The sequence below is a fragment of the Loxodonta africana genome, chromosome 18 (genome assembly GCF_030014295.1).
Source record: "Loxodonta africana isolate mLoxAfr1 chromosome 18, mLoxAfr1.hap2, whole genome shotgun sequence".
Classification (NCBI taxonomy): Eukaryota; Metazoa; Chordata; class Mammalia; order Proboscidea; family Elephantidae; genus Loxodonta; species Loxodonta africana.
In genome coordinates, this window is record NC_087359.1 from 59,685,386 (window position 1) to 59,712,623 (window position 27,238).

The following is a 27,238-nucleotide window of genomic DNA, read 5'->3' on the forward strand; positions in this document are numbered from 1 at the left end:
CAAGAGGCTGAGGTGGCAGAAGAAATGTACCTTAATTTTGTTGAGCAAGGAAAGGAGCAGTCAGGGCTACTATCTCCAAGACTGTTCACAGACAGTTTGGGGAGGTGGACTTTTACAGAGAGCAGACAAGGAAATGCAAACGCTTCATAAATATTCAGGATTGACCTTCATGCAAGCTATCAGAGATGGGAGATGACTATGCATTTTTTTTCTAGGCAAGGGTTCGATCCCCAGGGATGGAGGAAGAGGTTGGTTTTCCTTTATTAGCATGTTTAGTCTCCACCTAGAGGGAGGTTGAGGCCATCCATGGCCCATTCTGTGGTTATCTTGTCAATGACAATTTCAGAAAAATGTGCTGCCTATTCTGCTCTGCGTAGGCAGATAAGCCAGAGCAGGTGTCTCTTAGAAGGGTTGGGCTCTGAGGCTGTCTGCCTCATTCCCTCCTTTTCTCTGGGCATTGGTCAGAAGTGTTAAACTGTTAGGCAATTGTGAACCAAGTCTGGAGTGTCTTATAAGGGGATAGAGCTTTTCCGGGGAACTTTTAAATCAGCAGAGGAGGTAAGGAATGGATGGCAGATCTAACAATCCCGCAGATTAACCCCCCAGGAAACAGAGTTGGAAAGTTGGAGGAATCAGTTGTTTTTCCACTCAGCTTGGACTACAAGAATCTTTTGGAGAAGGATAACAACAATCATTACCATTTTCATTGTGGCTAGAGGGCTCTCAGACTCTTATCAGTCTGACTTGTTTAAACACCAGATAAAGAAACAAAAAGGTAAATCGTGTATATAATACAAGGAACAAAATTGAAAGTTAGTTTGGGATTGGATCTAGGCAGGAGAGTGTTTGGCAGACAAGCACTTAGGTCTTTAATAAGTTTGCGAGTCCAGTTTTCACAGTTCTCGGGAGTTTGTCCTTAGGTGTCTGGTGGAACAGTTTTCTTTGAGACCGCTGAGTTTGACGGAGGTTGGATATGTTAGTAACACCTCAAAAGGACCGGTCTGCTTTTGCTAGAGAAGCTCCAACTTCTAGGCTTTTAGGAAGACATAATCACCAAGCTAAATGGGTGCAGGGCTACTTCTGGTTCTGGTGGGATTTTCTGGTGCACATACCTGTGGACAAAAGACAGAGTCACCAAAAAAAACTGTAGGTATTTAGTAAATGGAACATCTCCAACCTCGTGGAGGGAGGAAGGTTATTATTAAGGAAGGCAATGTCGGTCATATTGGGGTTCTCTAATAAAGGGAGCTCGTGTGATAGCTCAAATGGGCTAAGTTTCAGTTTGCCTCTAGGGCAGACTGAATTAGCAAGAAGGCCATCGGCAGCGCTTTTGTCCATACCAACTTGATCTCTTGGCACAGCTTTGCTAGGTGTCTCTTTAGAGCCTGATTAACCTGCTCTGCTTTATCACTGGACTGGGGTCTCCAGGCTGTGTGTACGTTCTAATTAATGTCCAGGGCAATTGCCACCGATTACACCACAAAGGCTGCAAAATGGGGCCTGTTATCACTGCCAATGGAGACAGGAAGCCAGAAACAAGGCATGATTTTCTCCAGGAGGTGCTTTATAACCTCAGTGGCTTTTTCAGTCCCGTAAGGAAAAGCTTCAACCCAGTTAGTAAATGTGTCAGTAAAAACTGGCAGATATTTGTAATTCTTGGGATCTCAAGGCATGTCTATAAATCCACCTGCCAGCTGTTTCTAGGCATTGCCTCAGTTCATTGGACCCCTGGGGGCACTTTAGCAGTGTTCTTGGGATTATTTTTCAGGCAGGTGGGGCAGCTCTTCATCACTGCTGAATTAGTGCATGGACCTTTGGTCCAATTAGATATCTCTTAACCCAATCATATAGTCCATCATGTCCATATTGGGTGGACTAGTGGGCTCTCTGTAAGATTGGGCACATGAGTTTTGACAGAATGAAAATCTTTCCATGGAGAGTGTACAGCCATCCATCTTTGTTTAGAGTGGCCTTCCAGTCCTGGCAATGTCTTTGTCTTTTTGGGAATAGTCCAGGTGGAGGTCAGGTGGCGGTAACTCTAAATGGGGAATTAGCAGGGCTACTTTGATAGATTTCTGTTGGATTGCAGCTTTCTTTGTTGCTGCATCTGCTTCGTAATTACCCTTGGACACCACAGTATCCCCTCTCTGATGCTCTTCACAGTGTACTACTGTTACTTGGGTGGGCAGGAGAAGGGCTTACAAAAGTTGTAAGATCTCTTGAGAATATTTAATGTTCTTATCTCCCGCTGTTAGGAGCCCTCTCTCCTTCCAGATTGCCTTGTGTGCATGTGATACCCCAAATATGTACTTGGAATTAGTATAAAGAATTGCTCACTTACCTTTGGTGATTTTAAGGGCTTGCAGCATGGCAATGAGTTCGGCCTTCTGGGCAGCAGTACCTGGGGGACGTGCATTAGCCTCTTGAACCTCTTTTAAAGTGACCACCGAATATCGAGCTTCTCTTTTTCCTCATTCCATGTAAATGCTTTTATTGTCATGACTGGCAATGAGTAAGTCGTCTATGTATTGGAGGAGGACACCATTGGTTAAGGTCAGTTATCTCAGTTCTTGTGCTAAAACTGACCCAAAAAGAGTAGGACTGTTTTTAAAGCCCTGTGGGAGGGCTGGAAACCCTGGTGGCATAGTGGTTAAGAGTTCTACCGCTAACCAAAAGGTCAGCAGTTTGAATCCACTGGATGCTCCTTGGAAACCCTATGGAGCAGTTCTCCTACGTCCTATAGGATCGGTATGGGTTGGAATCTACTCAACAGCAATGGGTTTTTATGGGTGGGAGGACTTGTCAACACAAGTGTTGTGTTTGTCCTGTTCCTGAGTCTGCCCACTTGAAGGCGAAGATTTTTTGACTTATGTTCTCCACTCGGATGCAAAAGAGGGCATCCTTCAGGTCTAGCACAGTGAACCTGGACAAAGTGGACAACGAAGTCAACAGCAGGTATATGGTTGGGGACTACAGGGTGGACCCTGACGGTTATCTGGTTGACAGCTTACAGATCTTAAACGAACCGGTATTCTCTGTTTTTTTTCTTTACCGACAGGATGGGGGTGTTGAACTGTGACTGACACAGTCTGAGAAGCCCATGTTTTAGGTATCTGGTGATGATTTGCCCAGTGTCTGTCAGGCTTCAGCTTGGATGGGATACTGCTTAAGTCTTGGGGGAACTATACCAGGTAACACTTTAATGACAATAGGAGGGACATTTTTGTGCTCCCGGTATTTTGTTGGCCCACATCTATGGCACTACTGCATCTCTGATATCTGGATTAACTAACCCTTGGTAATATTCTTCTTTCCTATAGTTAGTTGGTGGCCCAGTAGTGAGGGCTATTTGTAACTGCCACCCATTTTTCGTAAAGGAAGGAGCATGTTAAAGGTTTTTCTTGTATAGAACAAGTTATAGGTTGTAGGAAGGGAAGATGCTCTTCTTTTCCTGATACTCCCACAACAGATACTGTCCGTCTTGTCTGGGTAGATTTTGTGGGGGGGAGGTCAGAAGTGAGTGGGTCACTCCAGTATCTGCTAGAAACTTTACAGGTCCTCCTTCTACCTTCATTATAACCAGAGGCCCAGGTGGAGGACTTGCCTCCAGTCTCCCTCAGTCTGACTCATCTTCTAGTGGCATGACCAGGCACTGGGTCTCCTCTCTCTCTCTCTCTTTTTTTTTTTTAGTTCCTGTCATGGATTGAATTATGTCCCCCCAAACATGTGTGTATCAATTTGGCTGGGCCATGATTCTCAATATTGTGTGGTTGTCCTCCATTTTGTTATTGTAATTTAATATTAAAGAGGATTAGGGTGGGATTGTAACACCCTTACAAAGGTCACATCCCTGAGCCAATGTAAAGGGAGTTTGCATGGAGTGTGGCCTGCACCACCTTTTACCTTACAAGAGATAAAAGGAAAGGGAAGCAAGTACAGAGTTGAAGACCTCATACCACCAAGAAAGCAGTGCCAGGAGCAGAGCACATCTTTTGGACCTGAGGTTCTTGTGCTGAGATGCTCCCAGACCAAGGGAAGAATGATGACAAGGACCTTCTTCCAGAGCCAAAAGAGAGAGAAAGATTTCCCCTGGAGCAGGCACCTACTGGACTATGAGAGAATAAAATTCTCTTTGTTAAAGCCATCCACTTGTGGTATTTCTGTTATAGCAGCACTAGATGACCAAGACAGTTCCTTTGCTTGGTATTTTATACTTTCGCTTTCAATGCCCTTTCTCTTTACACCAGCCGCACTGGTCTTTTTCCAGTGGTGTGGGGCCTTTTTGGCTCCTGCAGTCTTGGTCTCCCTCCTTTTCTTTATTCTCTTGGGGAATGGCCTTTGGCCTGCAAGGCAGCAGCTAGGAAGGCTGCCTGGCACTTTGGGTTTGCAACTTTCTTTATTTCTTGTTCCTTATCTCAGTTAGAGTAAACTTGGCAGGTCAGTTCCACTAGCTGAGAGATTTTTAATGCTATGCCTTTTTCTACTTTCTGAAGCTTTCTTTTGATATCGGGGGCACTTTGCCCTATAAAGATTATATGGATCATTTGGGCATTTTCAGAGCTCTTGGAATCCAGCTCAGTGAACCTGTGAACATGGTCCTAAGATACTATGGCTCTCTCAAGAACCAGTCTCACCCAGTGCATTTTTACTTTCCCTAATGGCCGAATCAGGGCACCCAAAGGCATTCCCTTCTGTGTGGGGGGATGGCAAGCCCATTGGCAGGACAGAAGAACCCAGGGAGGATGGATATAAAGGTTTAGGAGGCTTAACAGTGGGGGCTGTCACTGGCGCAGCAACTCCGTTGGGTGGAGGCAGGGTGTAGGGAGGGGGGCGTTGTGGGTGCTGAAGCAGCGGGAGCTGAAAGATCCTCCTCAGGGTCAGGAGGGAGGACTGGCACTTGTAATTTATCAGGCCCTTTCTGAACTAAGATTTTACTTTTTTCTGTAACTTTTCTGATACAGAGTCATGAAAGCTTTCATATAGTACTTTTCTTCTCGTTTACCCTCACGAGTACAGAAAAGATCAAGTTGGAGGGTAGTATAATTTAGAGACCAATTTGCTGGTGGTGTAGTGGTTAAGTGCTACGGCTGCCAATCAAAGGCCCAGCAGTTCGAATCCACCAGGCGCTCCTTGGAAACTCTATGGGGCAGTTCTACTCTGTCCTATAGGGTCGCTATGAGTCGGAATCAACTCGATGGCACCGGTAATTGGTTTTTTTTTTTTTTTTTCCTGATCTGCCAGTTCATATTGAGACCATGTGGTGCTACAGAAGAAAATCATCTTTTTCATAGGGTCTGACCTGAAATATTTCCAGTTCTTAAAAATGCATCTTAGTGGGCTACATTTCAGGATCCTTTGAATATTCCCCATTTTCCAGACACACACTTTACACATTCACGCAACCTAATTCCATGCACCAACAGGTACCTAGAGTCTTTTACACTCTGAATGGTCAATATTCCCACTTTTGGGGACTCTTGTAGCCTTACCTGGGAATTGCCCTGTTACTTACCAAACCTAGAGCTTTTTACGTCCTCAAAGGACTATACTACCACTTTTGGGGACTTTTCTAAGGCCTTATCTAGGTTATTACCAAATAACATCAGATACCGAGAGCCTTTTACACCCTCAACGGTCAATACTCTTGCTTCTTGGGACTCTTCTAAGGCCTTACCTAAGTACTTACCAAATAACCCCAGGAGTGTTTTGTGGTCTCTCACGGAGTCACCATTGAGTCTGAGGTGGGTTGGCCTTTATGACCACCCTGAGGTCTTCTGGAGAACTCTCTGGGTGGCGCCAGATGACAAGCAGGGTCCCCTCGCTCAGGATCTGGGTGATGACTCCTTGCTGGCTCACCAGAAATGTCGCCGAGTGGAAACCCCAGGAGTGACTTGTTACAGCCTATAAACAAGAGGCTGAGGTAGGAGAAGAAAGGAGCAATAGGGGCTGCTGCTTCCAAGACTGCTGACAGGCAGCTTGGGGAGGTGGGCTTTTACAGATAGCAGACAAGGAAATGCAAATTTAATCATGAATATTCAGGATTGAACTTCATGCAGATGCTCAGAGCTTGGGGATTACTATGCATTTTTTCTAGACAAGGGCTTCATCCCCTGGGATGGAGAAAGAGATGGGTTTTCCTTTATTAGCATGTTAAATCTCCACCTAGAGGTGGGCTGAGGCCATCTATGGCCCATTTTGTGGTTCTCTTGTCAAGGACAATTTCAGAAGAACATGCCACACTGGGCTGGGCCTGACTCACATCTGTATCCCAGTGTCTAACATTCACTCACTCATTCATTCAGTGTCAACTCTGTGTAGGTGCCAGGTCCTCCTGCTGGGGTGAGCAGAGACAGACTTGACAGATTTGTCCAAAGGCAAATATTTAAATTCATCAAGAAATTCATAATATTAAATGTTTATTACAGACAGTGATGAGTATTATGCACAAGAGGTGCAGGGGCTTAGAGTGGGAAAAATGAAGAGGAAACCCCAGCCTGGGGAGCAGGGAGGCTTCCCTGAAGAGTATTTGAGCTTAGCTCTTGAAAATGAATTACCACCAACTAGGCAAAGTGAAAGCAGCCCTGATGGCACTGTGGTTAAAGCGCTCGGCTACTAATCAAAAGGTCGGTGGTTCAAACCCATCAGCCCTCAGCGAGAGAAAGATGTAGCATTCTGCTTCCATAAAGATTACATCCTTGGAAACCCTATAGGGCAGTTCTACTCTGTCCTATAGGGTCACTATGAGTGGGAATCAACTTGAAGGCAACAGGTAGGCAAAGCGGGGAGAGAACAGGAGTTCGGGCAGAGGAAATGATGTGCCAAGGCCCTGTGGCTAGAAGGAGGATGGAGTATTTGAAGAAATGGAAGGTCATTGTGGCTGGAGCAAAGACAGCAAGGCGGGAGTGTTATAAGACATGAGCCCCAGACCAGTCCACCTTTCCTAAGACCAGAAGGAAGCCACAGAAGGGGTTTGAGCTGCTTTGAGGTGAGTGTGTGTGTTGGGCTGAGGTGGGGGGTTATATAAAACAGATTTGAGATCACTCTGACTACATCAAGGAGAAAGGCTTTTAGGGGCAAGAGAGGAAACAGGGAGATGAGTAAGGAGGCGCTTGCAGGAGCCCCATGAGCGAAGCTGGGCCAGGCTAGTGGCCTAGAGTGCTGGAGAGCAGTGGATGGGAGCATTTGTGGGTGGAACGAGCAGGACAGGAGACCTGGCACAGAGAGGGCACATGTTAAATGAGGCTAATGAACAGACCAAGGGGCCAGTGCCTGCCCACAAGGAGCTTCCAGTAGCAGGAACTGCACAGGTTGGAGGAGAATGGAGATCTGAACAGGGTGGCTTCCTGAGGGAGGTGTCTTGGAGCTGAACTGAGAGTGTGGCGGTGACACACATGGGAAAGGAGGACTTACAGACCCGGCCAGCCCCAGTAGAGGACCAGGCACGGTCCTGGGAGAGGGGAGCCACCAGAGCCTTATTCACAGGACCAGCCTGGGTGCCAGCTCTCTACCAGGGTCTAGAGACATGGAGACAAAAGAAACTTGGCTCCCAATATCAGGGGCCCATAAACCAGTACAGAGAGAAGAGCCCACGCTACAGGCAGGAACAGAGATAGGGATCAACTGTCCTACTGGCCTGGGGAAGTGGGTAGTGGCAGAAAAGGAAGAAAAGCATCACCTGCCAGAAGAAAATTCTTTCCTGCTGGTTTCTGAGCCCCAAGAGGGGCCACCACAAACAGTAGTGTAGGCAAGCTGTGCCTTGCACACTCCATACATGAATGGCACTCCGGGTAGCTGCCAGTGGCCAGGGTGTAAACCTGCTTGGCTGGCCTAAGTCCCCAAAACACAGGGCTACAAGGCAGAGGGTACTAGGGTCCCCTAGGAGGACAGGTCTGAGCCTGTTTCCTCCTGGACTGGATTCAGCCACGCAGCATGAATTTCCAAGTCTCCACTTGTCGCACTGGGGATACTACCTTGGAATCAGACACTCTGTGAGGCCCAGGAGTAAGGATCCCCAGTGCTCTGCCCTCAGAAGGTGGCAGAGGGCCTGGCTCCTGACCCCTCAGAAAACAGCTAGCTTCCCAACCTCAAACCCAGGCCCTCTAAGCGTCAACCGACAAATGGCAACTAGGCAGTGCTTCTAGACCTCCTCGAGACTCAGTTTCCTCACCTCCCAATGGGGATAATGAGAGTCGCTGCCGCATGGTGAGGTCGTGAGGATGAGCTGTTGCCTACTGCTGTCGAGGTGACTCTGAATCATGGCAACGACACAGACAACAGAAAGAAACTTTGCCCAGCCTTGCACCATCTTCACAATCGCTGGTATGCTCGAGTCCATTGTTTTGGCCACTCTGTATTTTGACTGCCTTCTAACCTGGGGGCCCATCTTCCAGCGCTATACTGAACAATATTCTGCTGTGATACACAGGATTTTCTTTGGCCAATTTTCTGCAGTAGATCCCTGGGCTTTTCTTTCTAGTCTGTCTTAGTCTGGAAGTGACACTGAAACCCGTCCACCATGGGTGAGCCTGCTTGTATGTGAAATGCCAGCGACATAGCTTCCAGCATCACAGCCACATGAAAGTCACCACAGTACAACAACCTGACAGATGGGTGGTGGATGAGGATGACATGAGCGTGACAATGTGTGCACGGTGCCCACTCAGCTGACGCCTGGCCACTGTCAATTCTCCACCTGGCTCACATCGGTGTTGTTGGGGCTTGGAGAGACTCCCGCTCCCACCCAGACACTAATTCCACAGTGAGTGTGAGCCTGGAGGTCTAGAAGATCCCCAAGGTGCTTCAGGGAAGCCTCAGTAGTTGCCACTAGATATTTTCCTTCCCTTTGCCTTAAAGCAGGGGTTCTAATCCATTTTTGGGATTGCCTTTGGCAGCCTTGTGGGCCCCTCTCAGAATACTGCTTTTAAATGCACAAAACAACAGGCATAGGATTACAAAGGAAATCACTTATTTTAAAATACAGTTATCAAAACATGAAGAAAAAAAAAGCAATTCAAAATATACACACTTTTTTATTAATAAAATCAGGCGGTGGCATAATAACCATAATTTCAAAATGTTGATGGATGTAAACAATATTTTGAGATATATTTTGAGATACCTGCAACACCTGATCTGCGTAATCTGATTTAAGAAAAAAAACAGTTGCTGTCAGGTCGATTTTGACTCATGGTGACCCCATGTGTGTCAGAGCAAAACTGTGCTCCACAGAATTTTCAATGGCTGATTTTTCAGAAGTAGCTTGCCAGCCAGGCCTTTCTTCCAAGGCACCTCTGGGTGGACCAGAACAGCACTTCTTGGTTAGCAGCTGAGCGCTTAGCCGTTTGCATCATCCAGGAACTCCCAAGACTAGAGATCATCCCTCAGATGCGAGGTCGGTAGGGCAGAGAAGGGTTAAATGTGGAGACTGGGGTTAGTTAGCAAAAGAGATTGGGCTCAGGGCAAAGGTAAAAAGCTGAGACTCAGGAACCAGATGGCGTAGCTTCTCCACTTACTATTTGTGCAACTTTGAGATATTTACTTAATTTATTTGTGCCTTTGTTTCTTCATCTGTGAAATGGGGACAATAGTTGTTACCTCACAGAGCAACTGTGATTTAAAAAAAAAAAACCACTCAGCCCAACATCTGTAGGAGGAGTCACCCGGGGCACCTCTGCTACAGTTATTAGCAGAGGTTTCTTCTTGAATCGGCAGAGTGACAACCATCCCACTCACCTCCCTGACTCAGTCCAGAGAGTTCTGGGTGGGTGGGGCGGGGGATGCCAGGGTCCAGGGGGGCTGGCTGCCCTCAGCCCGAGAGGAGGGGTGGGGAGGATTAGTAACTGGTGACCCGTCATTGCAGGTGAGGAAGCCGGTGAGGATAAACGCCAGCATCAGCAGAAACAGCCTCCTGTGAGGAAAAAAAGGGGGATGGTGGCCCCACCACTGGGACCAGTGAGTTCAAGTCCAGGGTGGGGACAAGTGGTGGAGGTTTAGAGGAAAGAAAGTGAGCCTGCCATCAGACAGACTTGGCTTTACGGCAGGCTGTGTGCTACAGTGCAGGCTGCATACCACAACGCTCCAAGGGCGCCATGTCTGTAGATGACACAGTGAATGCTCTGGGGTTGCCCTCGCAATGGTGCAATACAGCCACTTTGCCTGGGTTCACATCCTGGCCCTGCCACTCCCTAATTCTGTGCCTTGAGCAAGCCACTTATTCTTTCTTTTTTTTTTCATATATGCATTTTTTTTTTTTTTTTGCTATGCTTTAGGTGAAAGTTTACAGCTCAAGTTAATTTCTCATACAAAATTTATACACGTATTGTTTTGTGACATTAGTTGCAATCCCCACAATGTGACAGCACACTCCTTCTTTCCACCTGGAGTTCCCCTGTGTCCATTCAACCAGTTCCTGTCCCTTCCCGCCTTCTCATCCTGCCTCTGGACTGGAGCCGTCCATTTGGTCTTGTGTATCTGATTGAACTAAGAAGCACACCCCTCATGTATATTATTTTTTATTTTATAGTCCTGTTTAATCTTTGTCTGAAGAGTAGGCTTCAGGAATGTTTTCAATTCTAGGTTAACAGAGTGTCTGGGGGCCATAATTTCGGGGGTTCCTCCAGTCTCTGTCAGACCACTGTCTGGTCTTTGCACTAGAATTTGAGCTCTGCTCCACGCTTTTCTCCTGCTGTATCCGAGACTCTGTTGTGTTCCCTGTCAGGGCAGTCATTGGGGGTAGCCAGGCACCATCTAGTTCTTCTGGTCTCAGGCTGGTGGAGTCTCTGGTTCATTTGATCCTTCAGTCTCTTGGGCTAACATTTTCCTTGTGTCTTTGGTGTTCTTCATTCTCCCTTGCTCCAAGTGGGTTGGGACCTGTCTTCGTCATCTAGTGCTACTGTAACAAATACCACAAGTGGATGGCTTTAACAAAGAGAAATTTATTTTCTAACAGTCTAGTAGGCTAGAAGTCCAAATTCAGGGCATCAGCTCCAGGGGAAGGCTTTCTCTCTCTGTTGGCTCTGGAAGAAGGTCTTTCTTGTCAATCTTCCCCTGGACTAGGAGCTTCTCTGATCAAGAACCCTGGGTCTAAATGATGCTCTCTGCTCCCGGTGTTCTGGGTAGTATGAGGCTCCCCCCTCTCTGCTTGCTTCCCTTTCCTTTTTATCTCTTGAGAGACAAAAGGTGGTGCAGGCCACACCCCAGAGAAACTCCCTTTACATTGGATCAGGGATGTGACCTGGCAAGGGTGTTACAATCCCACCCTAAACCTCTTTAACGTGAAATTACAGTTAAAAACATGGAGGACGACCACAGAATACTAGGAATCATGGCCTAACCAAGTTGACACATATTTTGGGGGGACACAATTCAATTCATGACGGGACCAACTGATGCATCTTAGATGGCCGCTTGCAAGCTTTTAAGACCCCGGACACCATTCACCAAAGTGAGGAGCGGAACATTTTCTTAATAAAATTTGTTACGCCAATTGACCTTCATGTCCCCCAAAACTATGGTCCCCAGTCCTCAGCCCCAGCTACTCTGTCTCTCAAAGTCTTTGGATGTGTTCAGAAAACTTCTTTGCATTTGCTTTGGTCCAGTTGTGCTGACTTCCTCTGTATTATGTGTTGTCCTTCCCTTCACAAAAGGTGATCTTTGTCTACTATCTAGTTAATGAATTCCCCTTCTCCTCTGTCCCCACCCTCTAAAACCATCATAAAATGCTTTCTTCTGTGTTTAAACCTTTTCATGGGTTCCTATGATAGTAGTCTTATACAATATTTGTCCTTTCGTGAGTGACTAATTTCACTCAGTGTAATACCCTCCCGATTCATTCATGTTGTGAGACGTTTTGCAGATCCATCATTGTTCCTTAATATTGCATATATTCCATTGTGTGTATGTACCATAATTTGTTTATCCGTTCATCTGTTGGTGGGCACCTAAGTTGTTTTCATCTTTTTGGTATTGTGAAGTGTGCTGCAATGAACATGGGTGTGCATATGTCTATTCCTGTGACAGCTCTTATTTATCTAGGATGCATTTCTAGGAATGGGATTGCTGGAGCTTATGGTACTTCTATTTCTAGCTTTTTAAGGAAGCGCCAAATCGTTTTCCAAAGTGGTTGTACCATTTTACATTTCCACCACTAGTGCGTAAGTGTTCCAGTCTCTCCATGACCTCTTCAACATTCATTATTTTGTGTTTTTTGGATTAGTGCCAGCCTCGTTGGGGTGAAATGATATCTCATTGTAGTTTTCATTTGCATTTCTGTAATGGGTTTTAATGGCTAATGATCGTGAGCATTTCCTCATGTGGCTGTTAGCCACCTGAATGTCTTCTTTGGTGCAGTGTCTGTTCATATCCTTTGCCCATTTTTCAATCTGTTTTTTGTCTTTTTGTTGTTGGAGTGTTGCGGTATTTTGTAGGTTTTAGAGATTAGACCCTTTTCTGATATGTTGTAGCCAAATTTTTTTCCCAGTCTGTAGGTTCTGTTTTTACTCTTTTGGTGAAATCTTTTTATAAACGTAAGTGTTTGATTTTTAGGAGCTACCAGTTATCTAGTTTCTCTTCTGGTATTTGTGTATTGTTACTTATGGTTTGTTTACTATTTATGCCATGTATTAAGGCTCCTAGCATTGTCCCTATTTTTTCTTCCATGATCTTTATCATTTTAGGTTTTATATTTAAGTCTTTGATCCATTTGGAGTTAGTTTTTGTACATGGTGCGAGATGTGGGTCTTGTTTCATCTTTTTGCAGATGAATATCCAGTTATGCCAGCACCATTTGTTACAAGTACTGTCTTTTCCCCATTTAACAGACTTTGGGACTTTGCCAAATATGAGCTGCTCATAGATGAATGGATTTACGTCTGGGTTCTGTTCCATTGGTCTATGTGTCTGTTGTTGTACGGTACACCCTGATGACTGTAGCAGTACAATAGGTTCTAAAATCAGATAATGTGAGGCCTCCCACTTTGTTCTTCTTCAGTAATGCTTTACTTATCTGGGACCTGTTCCCTTTCCATATGAAGTTAGTGATTTTTTTCTCTCTCTCATTGAAAAACACTGTTGGAATTTGGATCAGGATTGCATTATATCTGTAGATCGCTTTGGGTAGAACTGACATTTCCACAGTGTTGAGTTTTCCTTTCCATAAGCCTGGTGTGTTTTTCCACTTATGTAGGTCTGTTTTGGTTTTTTGCAGTAGCGTCTTGTAGTTTTCTTTCTATAGGTCTTTTATGTCTCTGTTTAGGTTTATTCCTAAGTAGTTTAACTTCTAGGGGAATATTGTAATGCATTGATTTGGTGATTTCCTTTTTAAAGTTCTCTTTGTTGATGTGGAGGAATCCAACTGAATTTTGTATATCTTGTATTCTGATACTTTGCTGAAATTTTCTATTAGTTCCAGTAGTCTTCTTGTGGATTCTTTGGGGTTTTCTGTGTATAAGATCATATCATCTGGGAATAGGGATACATTTACTTCTTTCTTACCAGTTTGGATATGCTTTATTTCTTTTTCTTACCTTATTGCTTTGAGTAGGACCTCCAGCACAATATTGAATAAGAGTGGTGATAAAGGGCATCCTTGTCTGGTTCCTGTTCTCGAGGGGTATGCTTTCAGGCTCTCTCCATTTAGGAAAACGTCGGCTGTTGCCTTTGTATAAATGCCCTTTATTATGCTGAGGAATTTCCCTTCTATTACTATTTTGCTGAGACTTTTTTTTCATGAATCGGTGTTGGACTTTGTCAAATGCCTTTTCTGCATCAATTGATAAGATCATGTGGTTGTTTTGTTTTATTTATATGATGGATTACATTGATTGTTTTTCTAATGTTAAACCACCCCTGCATACCTGGTATGAATCCCAGTTGGTCATGGTAAATTTTTTTTTTATATGCTGTTGAATTCAGTTGGCTAGAATTTTGTTGAGGGTTTTTGTGTCTATGTTCATGAAGGATATTGGTCTGTAATTTTCTTTTTTTGTGGTGTCTCTGCCTGGCTCTGGAATCAGCATTATGCTGGCTTCATAGAATGAGTTCAGTAGTATTCCATCCTTTTCTATGAGTTGAAATACCTTTGGTAGTACTTGTGTTAACTCTTCTCTGAAAGTTACATAGAATTCTTCAGTGAAGCCATCAGGGCCAGGGCTTTTTTCTATTGAGAGTTTTTTTTACGACCTCTTAAATCTCTTATTTTCTTATAGGGTTATTTAGTTTTTCTACCTCACTTTGTGTTAGTTTAGGTAGATAGTGTGTTTCTAGAAATTTGTCCATCTCCTCTAGGTTTTCAAATTTGTTGGAGTACAATTTTTCGTAGTATTCTGTTATGAACTCTTTTATTTCAGTTGGATCTGTTGTGGTATCGCCCATCTCATTTCTTATTCAGGTTATTTGCTTCCTCTCCTGTTTTTCTTTTGTCAGTTTGGCCAGCAGCTTATCAATTTTGTTGGTCTTTTTAAAGAACAAACTTTTGGTCTTGTTGACTCTTTCAATTGTTTTTCTATTCTCTATTTCGTTTATTTCTGCTCTAATTTTTATTATTTCCTTTCTTCTGGTACCCGAGGCTTTCTCTTGCTGCCCTCTTTCTATTTGTTTGAATTGTAGGGTTAATGTTTTGATTTTGGCTCTTTCTTCTTTTTGGATGTGTGCATTTTTTGCCATAAATTGACCTCTAACCACTGCTTTTGTTGTGTTCCAGAGGTTCTGGTAAGATGGATTTTCATTCTCATTTGATTCTATGAATTTCTTTATTCCATCCTTGATTTCTTCTGTAAGCCAGTAGTTTTTCAGCAAAGTGTTGTTCAGTTTCCATGTATCTGATTTTTTTTCCTTGCTGTTTCTGTTATTGATTTCTACTTTTATGGCTTTATGATCAGAAAAGATGCTTTGTAATATTTCAGTGTTTTGGATTCTGTTAAGACTTGCTTTGTGGTCTAAAATGTGGTCTATTCCGGAGATTGTTCCATGTGCATGTATATGTATACTTGGCTGCTGTTGAGTGGAGTGTTCTGTATACACCTATGAGGTCAGGTTGATTGATTGTGGGGTTTAGATCATCTGTGTCTTTATTGAGTTTATTTCTAGATGGTCTGTCCTCCATTGAAAGTGGTGTGTTGAAGTCTCCTACTATTATTGTGGAGTTGTCTATTTCTGTTTTTCAGTGCTCTTAGAGTTTGTTTTATTTGGAAGCCCTGTCATTGGGTGCATATATATTTATTACGGTTATGTCCTCCTGGTGTATTGGCCCTTTAATCATTATATAGTGTCCTTCCTTATCTTTTGTGGTGGATTTAGCTTTCAAGTCTATTTTGCCATAGATTATTACTGCCACTCCTGCTCTGCTTAGGTTGTTGTTTGCTTGATATATTTTTTGCATCCTTGAGTTTTAGTTTGTTTGTGTCTTTGGGTCTAAGGTGGGTCTGTGGGTCTTTTGTAGGCAGTGTATCGACGGAGAGTGTTTTTTTTTTTTATCCATTCTGCCACTCTCTGTCTCTTTATTGATGCATTTAGTCCATTTACATTCAGTGTAATTATCGAGAGGTATGAGCTTACTGCTGTCATTTTTATGTTTCTTTTTTTTTATGGTGTTGACAGTTTCTTTGTTCCACTTAATTTTCTGTGCTGAATAATTTTTCTTTATGTATTTTCTTTTCATCTTTTTCATTATTGTTGATTTTGTGTTTGCCAAGTCTTTGTATTTTTCTTCTTTTTCATTTTGATGGGTAGATTTGTTAGCTTCCTTTGTGGTTACCTTAAAATCCACCTTTATTTTTCTAAGTTTAAACCAATTTTTATTTCTTGATATGGCCTCAACTTCCACTCCATATGGAAGTTTTTATGACTACACGATTTATTCCCTCTTTTTTGTTTTAGTGTTGGCATCATTTACATACTGACACCTCTGTTTCCCTCTTTTCAGTCTTCTAGCTTTGACTTATTTTTGCGTCTTCCCTTTCTGGGTTGATAGAATAGGGTGGGGAGTGAGTGAGGAGAAAGAGACACTTCTCCACTGTGAAATTTCCAGAGGGGGAGGGATTATTTTGACCCAGTGCAGTAGGTTAGACACTTGCACTTAACTTCTGAAGATCCAGTTCTGCTTCTACCTGGCTCTGGAGGCTTGTGCAGACTCTCTGCAACCCAGACTCTCCCAACATGGTGAAACGCATCCCAAACGCTACTGCTCACCTCAGCCCTCATATGCTGGCTGACCCAGCCAGCAGGGTGCCAGCAACCTCACTTTCAATGCTTCTGAACTGTCTATCTTTTCCTCTGTCACTCAGTCCATCTCCTCAGCTTTGTCTTTGATTATCAGGTCTCCTAGATTGTCATATCTAATCAATTCGCTTGTTTTTTTTTGGGTCTTTGTTGTTAGGGCAACAGGAAGCATCTGACTGTTCCTCCATCTGAGCCCTGCCTCTTTCTTTTTTTTTTAATTGTGTTTTAGGTGAACATTTACAGTAAAAATTAGTTCCTCATTAAAAAATTTATACGCAAATTGTTTTGTGACATTGGTTGCAATCCCCATAATGTGTCAGCATTCTCCCCCTTTCCCATTACATCACAAGTTCCCCATCTCCATTGGTTCAAATTTCCTGTCCCTTCCTGCCTTCTCATCTTTGCTTTTGGGCAGTTGTTGCCTGTTTGGTCTCATATACTTGATCGAACTAAGAAGTATGTTCCTCACATATGTTATTGTTTGTTTTATAGGTCTGGTGAAAGGTGGAGTTCGGGAGTGGCTTTAGTTCTGAGTTAGCAGGGTGTCCAGGGGCCATAGTCTCAGGGGCCACTTACTCTTTCTGAGCTTATCTATAAGGGGACCACCACACCCACCTTAATGACTGTTCCAACAGTTCTATACATGAAAACACCAAGCTCTTAAGACTTGCTTAGTAAGCAGCAGCTTCCTCTTGCCTTAGGTCACCCCCAGTCCTGCCCAGGGAACGCTTCCCAAGTATCAGGGTACTAAGAGCAAGCCCAGCTGGTACCAGATGGTGAGGCATTGAGGGGCAGAGCAGTTGGGGTGGGGAAAGGGAGGAGAAACCCCCTCTGCCAGCTCTCCCTAAAGTCGCTTTGTTCAACTAACCCCAGCACACGGCCCCTTCCTTTGGCAAAGAGTGGGCAGGTGCCCAGGCCCTGGGGAGACTAGGTATGGAGCCCCCTCTCCTCAAGGCCACCTTCCGGCTAATGATTTCCCGGCCCTTCCTCCCTAGCCCTGTGGAGAGGCTCTGTCGGGAAGGGAGGGCCCCTGGTGTCTGGGGCTGACAGTCTAGGCCTCCATTCCTGCCAGAGGTCCCTTCCTAGGCCTGAATCAGGACTCTCTGGACATGGTGCCTCATGTGGGAAAGGGGGACCTCTGGCACCCAAAGACTCACAAAACCACCATGCATCCCTGCACAATGCAGGGAAAGGGGAACCTTTCATTTATGCTATAAATGTGAATGGCACCCCCGGAGTTGTGCTATGCAGCATCCATGCCAGAATTGTTAGGAAGGAGACACTCCACTGCTCCCGCCCCACAACTCTCCATTTCCATTCAGAAGATATCTGCTCTGAAGCCTTCTGGGGTCTGAGCTTCAAGGACCCAGAGGCCACAAAACTAAGTCACGGAGCTTACTTCATAGTAGAGTGAATGGACAGTAGTTAAATAGTCTTAGAAATAAAAATATTATTACAGCTGCAACAAGGGCCACGGAGGGCCAGGGTTCCAGGAAGGAGTCCACAATGCCCAGGCTTCTGTCCTTACTCCAGCAGCCACTATCTCATCTGAGGCCAAGTGGTGCCTGATATCCAACTCCAGACCCTCCAGCCCCCTCCAGTGTGGCTGGATTATAATGCCTAGGCACCTCAAGGTCAAAGACAAGGTGGTGACAGTCTTGCTTTGTTTTCTTTTTATTTTAGTAAATATATAGATAAGAAAACATTGACCATTTCACCAATGTTCACATGTACAGTTCAGTGACATTAGCTATGTTCATCATATTGTTCAACCATTGCCACTCCCAAATTTTTCCATCACCCTTAACAGAACTTGCTTTATTTTTATTTCCATTTTGAAATGGGACCTTGGTCTTCGGATGCAGTGACTATTGCTTTCACGAGCTCTCCCCACACTGTTACGAACAGCCTGTTTTCTCTGGGGGGTAGGAGGTGACAGTGACACTGGGTAGCAGGCCTGTCTCCCCCAACAGCTCTGCTGCTCCCCTCCCACCCACAGGAAGCCTACTGCGGCTATGCCATCATCCTCATGGCCCTCCTCTGGTGCACTGAAGCTCTGCCCCTGGCGGTCACTGCCCTCTTCCCCATCATCCTGTTCCCCATGATGGGCATCCTGGATGCCTCTGAGGTGAGACGCCCCCATCCTCAGGAGAAAGGGCTCATGGGGCAGGGGGAGGGGAGGGTCTTCCCTAGGATCCTGGTGACCAGGGAAGCCTCATCATAGGAAAGCACATGGAAGAGCGGTCCCTGCTTGTGCTTGGAAGATCAGAGGGCACTGAGGGAGAAGTCAGCTAGAAGACATGAGGAAGAGTGTACGGCTGGTGTTGAAAGTTAATTCAAGGTGGGAGTGATTAGGCTTAGGCCAGGGAAGTGGAAGGGCCTGGTGATCCCTGAAAAACCTCGAAAGTCAGCTAAAGGGCTTGTATTCCTCTAATGAAATGGTCCCCAATCATTCCTGATGGGAGAAAGAGGGAGTTTGGCTAGAGGAGAAGAACCTGGCTAATACTGAAAGTCGGATAATCCAAAGACTTGGGGATCCACATCTGTTTGTGCATCTGTATCTGCATCCCAGGAGCCCAGACACACAGTAGGAGACCTCACAGTCTTCCTGCCTCTCAGCTTGTCCCCGTCCACATGTGTCTGCCCACCAGGTCTGCATCGAGTACCTGAGGGACACCAACATCCTGTTCTTGGGGGGGTTGCTGGTGGCCGTCGCTGTGGAGCACTGGAATCTGCACAAACGAATCGCCCTCCGTGTGCTCCTCACCATCGGGGTGCGGCCTGCCCTGTGAGTCCCCACGCTCCAGGGCAGGAGATCCTGGGGCAGGGTGAGATCCTGGATATCCCGTCCCTGAAGGGACATCGGAACGCCAATGTGTCTGTCTGGCCATCCCTAGGCTGATCCTGGGCTTCATGGCGGTCACAGCCTTCCTGTCCATGTGGATCAGCAACACAGCCACCACAGCCATGATGGTGCCCATCGCACATGCCGTCCTGGAGCAGATGCACAGCCATCCCACCGGCAAGGACGTCGAGGAGGGCAACAACAACCCCACCTTTGAGCTCCAGGAACCAGGTCCCCACAAGGAAGTGACCAAGCTTGGTGAGAAAAATGGAGCCAAAGCCTGTCCCCTCACCCCCTTGGCTCTAGGGGAGGATCTGAGGGCATTTTCCATTTCCAGTGGCAGTCAGCTTGGAGGCTTGGGAGAAAAGGAAGAGAGAGGCAAGAAGTAGGGTAACCATTTCATCCCAGTTTGCCCAGGACTTCCTCGATTTTAACAGTCCTGCATCCTGGGAATGCCCACGGTCCAGGGCAAACAGGATAGTTCTTCTCCCTGGCAAGAAGACAGTGGAGTCTGGGTGGGCTGCCAGGGGTCTAGTCTCCATTCTTCCTGTGCAGCTTGAATCATTCTATTCATCTCTCTGAGCTTCTCAAAGGGGAGTTTGGGCCAGATGGGACTTGAGGGTCATCTCAGCCTGAGACTCAGGACAGTGTTGGGCCCATGAGACCTGGGGGCAGCTTCTGTCCTCCTCCCAGCCCAGACCTCAGGCCACTCTCTGACAAGATGTCCCAGGAGGCTATGTGCCTGCCCCCTGCCTAAGCTCTCCCTTGCTCCCAGATAACGGGCAGGTCCTCCCCACCCTACCTGCTCCTTCTGGATCACGGGCACATCAGAGCCAGGAACAGCTTCACTTCGCTAAGGGCATGAGCCTGTGTGTGTGCTATGCGGCCAGCATCGGGGGGATATCCACGCTGACTGGCACCGGGCCCAACCTGGTGCTGCAAGGCCAGCTCAACACGTGAGTGTTGGGGAAAGGGATTACCAGGGAGCATCGGCATGCTCACTGGGAGGCAGATGGGACTAGGTTGTTGCCTGGGCAATACCACACAGCAGCCTGCATGCCATTTCAGGCTCTTCTCCGAAGATGGCAACGTGGTGAACTTTGTCTCCTGGTTTGGCTTTGCATTCCCCACCTCAATCATCCTACTACTGCTGGCCTGGGTGTGGCTGCAGATCGCCTTCCTGGGGTTCAAGTAAGTGATGGAATGGGTGGGAGATGACCCAACCCCACTCTTACCCTCTGGGAGCTTCCAGAGTCCAGAGGGTACTCATTTATAGGAAATTTTATAACCATGACCCCAGCGGGAAGAATTCTCCCCCAAGGCCCTTCTGTGCACTTGTATCCCCCTTTTGGTTGCCAGCAACCCAAGGCATTACCCAGTGGAGAATAGTATACCATTAAGCACATGAGCAAACTGAGGCTTCAGGGGTGAGAAGGAGATTTGCCCTGTGGTACACAGCTAGACTTGTCAGTGCTGGAATTGAAAACCATGTCTCCTGATGCCCGGACCGGACCCCTTCCCACAGTGCTCCACAATCCTTTAATAATGTTTAATGAGCACACACTGAGTGTGTTCAGTTACAAACACATTTATTGAGTACCTTCTGTATGCCTGGCCCTATCCTGGGCACTGAGAATGGTAAGAGGCAGGAGGCACAGTCCCTGTCTTTGGAAGACGCCATCTGATGGGTGATGATATACGCTGGGGGCATGGCAGAGGGAAGCCCAGGTACTACAAGAGCACAGAGGAGGGAGGTCCTAACTCAGCCCAGGGTAATGTGATCCCAGAAAGCCTCTGGAGGAGATGATGCTGGAGCTGAATCTTGTAGGACTAGAAGTCAGCCAGGTGGAGAATGGGGTAAAGGCATTCCGGTGAACAGGAACAGCTTGTACAAAGGCACAGAGGCAAATAGGTTTTATTCCTACTTTCAAACCTGGGTAACTAGTAGCTATTTGGAGCTCTGCGTTGAAAATCATTGCAAGGCCCTCTGGGCTCAGTTCCGTCAAGTGCTGTGATCGATTAATGATGTCAGCCTTAAGAAGAGGATAGGGAAGCAGTGGTGTGAGTGCTGTGTTATTTGCCCTTCCTGTACAGGCAACAGGGAGCCATTGAAAGTTTTTAAGCATGATGGCTATACTTCGGAAAAATCACTTGGGCATGTGTGGGGAGACTGAGTTCAGATTGGGGGCTGTTACAAGGCAAGGTGGTAGTCAAAGAGACCAGCACAGTGTGAGGCACCATGGAAGACTCAAATATGTGTGAAGCATGGTCTTTGCCCTTGAGGAACTCACAGTCCAGCAAGGGAGCTGAGATTTACTGAAGAGAAAAGTTCAATGTCAACACGAGTAAGAGGCACAAGGAAGTGGGCCACAGTCCCCTGTGCTTCTGAGGACAATGTGGGTGGGGCTCATGCTGGGCAGGGGATACCTAGAAGCAGGTGGAAGAGGGAAAGATTTCCTGAAAGGTGGTTGAGGGAGAAGAACTGTGACTCAGGCCCAAGAGGAGGCATATGGTCTGGGCTACTAAGCCCTCCTCACCTTGAGCAAGGGAGGGCTCAGCAGAAGAGAATGTTTGGAGGGAAAGCGGGTCCATAGGACACATGGAGCAGGGTCAAGCTGGTGGAAACCAGCCTCCCCTGCTGCAGCCCTGCCCTATTAAATGACAACCATGGCCCTCTGAAAGCGTTCTATTCTTCCAGGACCTTGGGTGGATCCAGGGCCTTAGTATAGTGACCTGAGGTGCCCTCCATAAGCCTCAGTCTTCACATAATGGGCACTAAAAGCCCTTTGCTCTCCTGCCTGGTGCAGGGCCCTCATGAGCTGTCCCTGCCCCTCTGCCTGCAGTTTCCGGAAGAACTTTGGCATCGGTGAAAAGGTGCGGGAGCAAGAGCAGGCAGCCTACCGTGTCATCCAGACAGAACACAGGCTGCTGGGCCCCATGACCTTTGCAGAAAAAGCTGTCACCGTCCTCTTTGTCACCCTGGTGCTACTCTGGTTCACCCGGGAGCCGGGCTTTTTCCTTGGCTGGGGCAACCTGGCTTTTCCCAATGCCGAGGGGGAAAGGTGAGAGTTGCTAGGCAGAGGAGGGGGGATGACACCTGTGTACTTCATACATTTGGGGAAGGAGGAGAGGGGCAGGCCCCCAGTACAGAATGGAACATAACACTTGGGAGGTGGGAACTTCCCAGGAGGGGTTGCCATGTCTGTGGGAGGGGCTTCCCTCTGCCACCCCCCCATCCTGTGGCCCTGAGTTACCCTGAGCCACTAAGCCTGCCCTCCCTACCCCACTCACAGCATGTTGTCCGATGGGACAGTGGCCATCTTCATCAGCATAGTTATGTTCATCGTGCCCTCCAAGATCCCAGGGCTGACCCAGGACCCAGGTAAGCACCTGGTCTGGGACAGGAAAAGGCCTTCAGTTCCTCTGGGCAACCCCAGCCTTCAGGCATGTCATGTACCTTTGACTGCACTTGGCAGGAGTAGACAGAGCCCAGAGAGGTTGGGGTGACTTGCCAAGGTCACAGGGACTCAGGGGCAAAGCCGGAATATTGCAGAAGTGAGGATTCCCCTCCTGAATGCATTAGGCTCTGATAGGGACCCACAGAGGGATGTCCCAAGTTGAGGGGAGGGAAGGCCCATTCTCTCTTGGTGACCCCTCCTCCTCTGTTTGGGGAGCAGAAAATCCAGGGAAGCTGAAGGCCCCTCCTGCCCTCCTCAACTGGAAGACAGTGAATGAGAAGACGCCCTGGAATGTTGTGTTCTTGCTGGGTGGTGGCTTTGCTCTGGCCAAGGGCAGTGAGGTGAGAAAACTCCAGCCCCTCCCCAGGCTATTCAAAGGAGACTGTGTGGAAGAGACAGAGGGGCTCTACTTCTATGCCAAGCAGGGAAACCTGGTCACCTTTTAGGAGCTGCCCTTGTGGACAAAAAATTCCTGGCAGCTGGAGGGACTTAGATTAGAGCCAGTCTGAGGGAGGGGGCAGAGGCCCAAGTCATAGAAACCTCTCTCCATTGAGGTCAAGGCAAAGGGAAGGCAAGCTTCTCTAGAGGGTGAAGACTGTTCTCACCTCTATCCATCCCCTCCCCAGGCCGTCCTCTCCTACCCCTGCTGCCAGGCAGAGATTGCAATAGCTTTAGCTACCAAGTTGCTGGCCTTGGTTGGACTCAGTCTGCCTGCTGCGGCCACCAGGGGGTGCCAGGCTCCGGGGATCAGTGCATCTTTTCCCAGAGCTTCCTTCCAAATGGGAAATCCCTGAAGCTAAGTTGTACCCCTGGGCCTCAGTGTCCCAGATGAGCTCATTCACTGCATAGGCAGGAGGGGGCTTCCCTGAGTTAAGTATTGGTGCTGGGAGTGGGAGTTGGGCTCCTGGTTCTGTGATTAGTTCATCCGTCAAACATTCACTGAGTACCAACTGTGCCAAGCCCTGTGCTGGTCATGTGGCATTGTACAAGAGAATTACAGCATTACAGACCTGGGGGACAGGGGGCACCTTGAAGACCTCAAAGTTCTTCTGACCCTGTGGATGCCCACATCCTCCTGTCAGACTCTTTCCAGCCTCTACCAGGGCCCTCCCCCACTCTCCCTGCCTGCCAGGAGCAAGGTCCCCTCTGCCCCAGCTCACTGGGTTGGAGGAGGCAGGGAGAGGGCTAAGGTTGTCCAGGGACTTCCCAAGAGAGGGCAGGAGGGCAGGAGTAAGCAGGATCACAGGTCTTTACTCCCACCAAGCCCCAGGTTTCCCAAGAAGACCCTTTGGCTGCCTCTCTGAGCTTCTCCTCTCACCTTTCTCCCCACACCTAAGTGTTCTCCAAGAACAGGAGAAGAGGCCTTCAGTTCTACCTGGGCCCTGTCTTGTCCCCAGAGCTGCCCTTGACTCTGCACAGGCTCTGAGACCCTAGGTAGCCCAGCTTCTCATTCACCACCCTACTCTGCACACAGCGCTCGGGCCTGTCGACGTGGTTGGGGAACCAATTGACCCCACTGGAAAATGTGCCACCTCCTGCCATTGCCTTCATCCTCTGCCTCCTGGTTGCCACCTTCACTGAGTGCACCAGCAACGTGGCCACCACCACGATCTTCCTACCCATCCTGGCCTCCATGGTGAGCTGGTCCTGCAGACACATCACCTCCAGGCAGCCCTCCATCTACCCCACCCAGGGATTCTGCCTGCTTGGTACCTTATCCCTTTCTGGGGGAGGACCCCTGAGCGTCCACCCTTCCCCAGGCTTGTGAGCTAACCCAGGCCCCATGGTACAGTGGCCGCTGGCTCGCCCTATCCCTGGTGACATCACCCCTTGGGCATCCTGTTGGTCACCCACTTCCAGCCCTGCCTCTGTTCTAGTCATTCTTGGGGTCACAAGGTGAAATTGCTCCCTGGAGCATCCCTAGCCCCTTCCTCCACAAGTGCATCCCTGCAGCCTTTGATGACACTCCCAGAGCCCCTTTGAGATCAGTTTTATGGTCCCCTCCCCTTACCACATCCCAGAGGGCAGGGCTGCAGACTCATCCCCTCCAGAGAGGTCAAGGGGCCCTTCTCAGGTCACATAGTACCTTCTGGCAAAAGTGGTGGGGTCTTGACCAGAGTGTGTGGACAGGGTGGTCCCTCCAAAAGGAGAGCAGAGGAATTGGGGGCACTCCTCCCCCCTGGACTAGGGGTGGGATCAGCTCTGCCCCACCTCTCCCCTGCAGGCTCGGGCCATCTGCCTCCACCCGCTCTATGTCATGGTGCCCTGTACTCTGGCTTCCTCCCTGGCCTTCATGCTGCCTGTGGCCACCCCGCCCAATGCCATCGCCTTCTCCTTCGGGGGCCTCAAAGTGTCTGATATGGTGAGTGGCGGGGAAGGCAGGAGACCTCAGCACTCCTTCCTGCTCTATCTCTTCAGCTTGGTGGACCACAAAGCAGCCTAAAACCACTGAGATTCTCAGAGTTGATAGTGGGCCCTGGATCAGGGGGCCTGTGGAGGGGGGACAGGGACATGACCCCTCAGCTGGGACATCTTTAGGGCTCTTTTCTGCCCCAGCCGTGTGAGAGGAAGGGAAGGAGGTGAGGAATAAGGAGGGGTCAAGCACTCACAAGCAGGGAGATGGGCTCAGAGAGTACAAGGCCCAGGGCCCTCTAAGCTCACAAAGAGCCTCCCTTTTTCCTATTAGCACTGGGATTCAAGCAAGGGACAGGGGCATTGCCTAATGATACAAGTTGCACCAAGTGGGACTTCCCAGGGAGAATTTTGCTAGTGGGAGGGTCCCAGACCTCCCCAGAACACCTGAGGGGTGAGCACCGGCTCAGCTCAGCACCTGTGAAGTCAAATTGACTCTCCTCACACCAGGCCCGGACGGGATTCGTGCTCAACATCATCGGGGTGCTGGTCATCATGCTGGCCATCAACAGCTGGGGCTACCCCATCTTCAACCTGTACACCTTCCCCTCTTGGGCCCACATGGACAACATCACAGCCCACTGCCAACCCAACTTCACAACGCCCCATCCCTAGACCAGGGCACAGCCTGGCCAAACTCAGAAAGATGCACTCCCGTTTCCCCTCCTCTGAGTTGGGAGGAGACACCCCAAACTCCACGTTCTAGACCAAAGGCCGAAAGACCCCTGTATATATACATCATCTGATGTGTGTCTGTAAGGAAGGTACGTGTGTGCGATCCTGTGTGTCTGAGAAAAGCGTGTGTATATATGTATATATATATTTTTTATGTATATGAGGTTGGTGTGTGATGTGAGCGTGTCTGAGAGGGGCATTGTGTGTGCACGTGATTTGAGGTGTGTGTGCTTGACAGTACATATGTGTACAGCTCATGCATGTGTGTGAGTTCACAGACAATACAGCACCCTCTGTCTAGCGTTCAGGATCTTTATCTTTCCTACTTGATGACCAGGCCCCTTTGCGCTGTATGTATAGAAACTCAGGGTTAAGGTGGGCTGGGGAAGATGCCTATCAGTGGTTGCCATGGGAACAGTCTCTGGGACTGGCCCAGGGTTCTGAGGTCTCCCCAGCCTCTGCTGGTTTGGGGGAAAGTTCAGGTATTAGCCACATTAAAGTCTTTTTGGTAGAGTCTGGGATGGTTTTTCACAGCCTTCTCCAGGCTGGTCCACACGTAGTCAGGCTCTGCATGCCAGCCCTTTGGCAGCCTTCCCACCCAAGGGAAAAAGTAATGGTGGGGCACCCCTGCCAAGGCTGACAGGAGTGGGCGCAGCCACCCAGGAAAGCAGCACTGACATCACCCAGCCGGGCTAATTGGGAGCTAGTCCCTGCGTGCCTTTGGGAAAACCGGCCTCCCCGTTCCCAGAGCTCCCCCCAGACATTTACATAAAACCCTCTTCCCCTGCCAATTCCTCACCGACCCTTCCTCTGGCTGGAAAAACTGGTCCCACCAGACCAGGGGAAGCAGGCTGACCCATGCTGGGTGCCCAGAAGGATGGACCCCCACCCAAAATGGCAGCCTGCAGCAAGAAGAATGCAGGTGAGACTCACTGGAACAGGCTCAAAACTGGCATGGCCTGTAGAGCCCAGGGCCAGACAACACTCTAGATGGTTCTGCCTCCCCCACTGACCCCTGCCCCCATGGACTCCAGAGTTTTCATCTCTCTTCCGGGGAGTGGGGTGGGGAAGGGAAGATGCCACACCCATCATCCATTCTGGGAGCTTAATATCTCTTCCTGGCTGGAAGTGCATCTTTAGGTCTATCCTAGATCTCCCTCACTGTAGACAGTAGCATGTAAACTCATGTGGCTTCCTTTTGAAAGTCTTGAGTTCATCTAGATGGAAGTTTCCAAGAACCTCATCTGGCTCCCTTCTGCTGCAGTGAGAGAAAAGACATATTTACCATCACCCTCATGTCCAAATGAAAAGGGAGGCTGAGCTCTGAAGACAGACCACCAGAAAGAATTTAACTTGGGATCCCCCCTGGGTTGGGCCTTTGCTCAGTTCTCCCCGAACTGGAATGGGGGAACGGGGAGGCATGAACGGGAGGGAGCCGCTGCAAGAGGGAGAACGTGGCCGTCCCCAGGGGACAGGGGATCCTGACAGGACACGCCAGACATCCAGGAGAGCGAGGAGTGTCAGGCGAGAGGCTCCACCCTGCCTGCGGCCCCCTAGGCTGGCATTCCTCATTCATGAAGCACAGTCATAAATCACAGCTCCCACATAGACCCACACATGGGACCCCCCACCA

The 27,238-nt window shown here is 48.1% G+C and overlaps 1 protein-coding gene across 2 annotated transcripts in view; it reads left to right on the forward strand.

Annotated features, from left to right (window-relative positions):
* Positions 1 to 25,595, forward strand: part of LOC100654903 (solute carrier family 13 member 2-like) — a 36,042-nt gene extending 10,447 nt beyond the window's left edge. Inside the window, exons 2-12 of one of the 2 annotated variants that reach the window (XM_023556190.2) lie at positions 18,215 to 18,344; positions 18,871 to 19,003; positions 19,113 to 19,318; positions 19,836 to 20,016; positions 20,129 to 20,251; positions 21,904 to 22,122; positions 22,354 to 22,442; positions 22,738 to 22,859; positions 23,993 to 24,154; positions 24,743 to 24,880; positions 25,381 to 25,595. In XM_023556190.2, coding sequence (XP_023411958.1) covers positions 18,215 to 18,344; positions 18,871 to 19,003; positions 19,113 to 19,318; positions 19,836 to 20,016; positions 20,129 to 20,251; positions 21,904 to 22,122; positions 22,354 to 22,442; positions 22,738 to 22,859; positions 23,993 to 24,154; positions 24,743 to 24,880; positions 25,381 to 25,545 — 1,668 coding nt within the window. In that variant the 3' untranslated portion in view covers positions 25,546 to 25,595. Of the gene's footprint in view, positions 1 to 18,214; positions 18,345 to 18,866; positions 19,004 to 19,112; positions 19,319 to 19,835; positions 20,017 to 20,128; positions 20,252 to 21,903; positions 22,123 to 22,353; positions 22,443 to 22,737; positions 22,860 to 23,992; positions 24,155 to 24,742; positions 24,881 to 25,380 lie in introns of both variants that reach the window. The other variant, XM_003416947.3, reaches the window with a different exon arrangement.
* Positions 25,596 to 27,238: the final 1,643 nt, after the last annotated feature.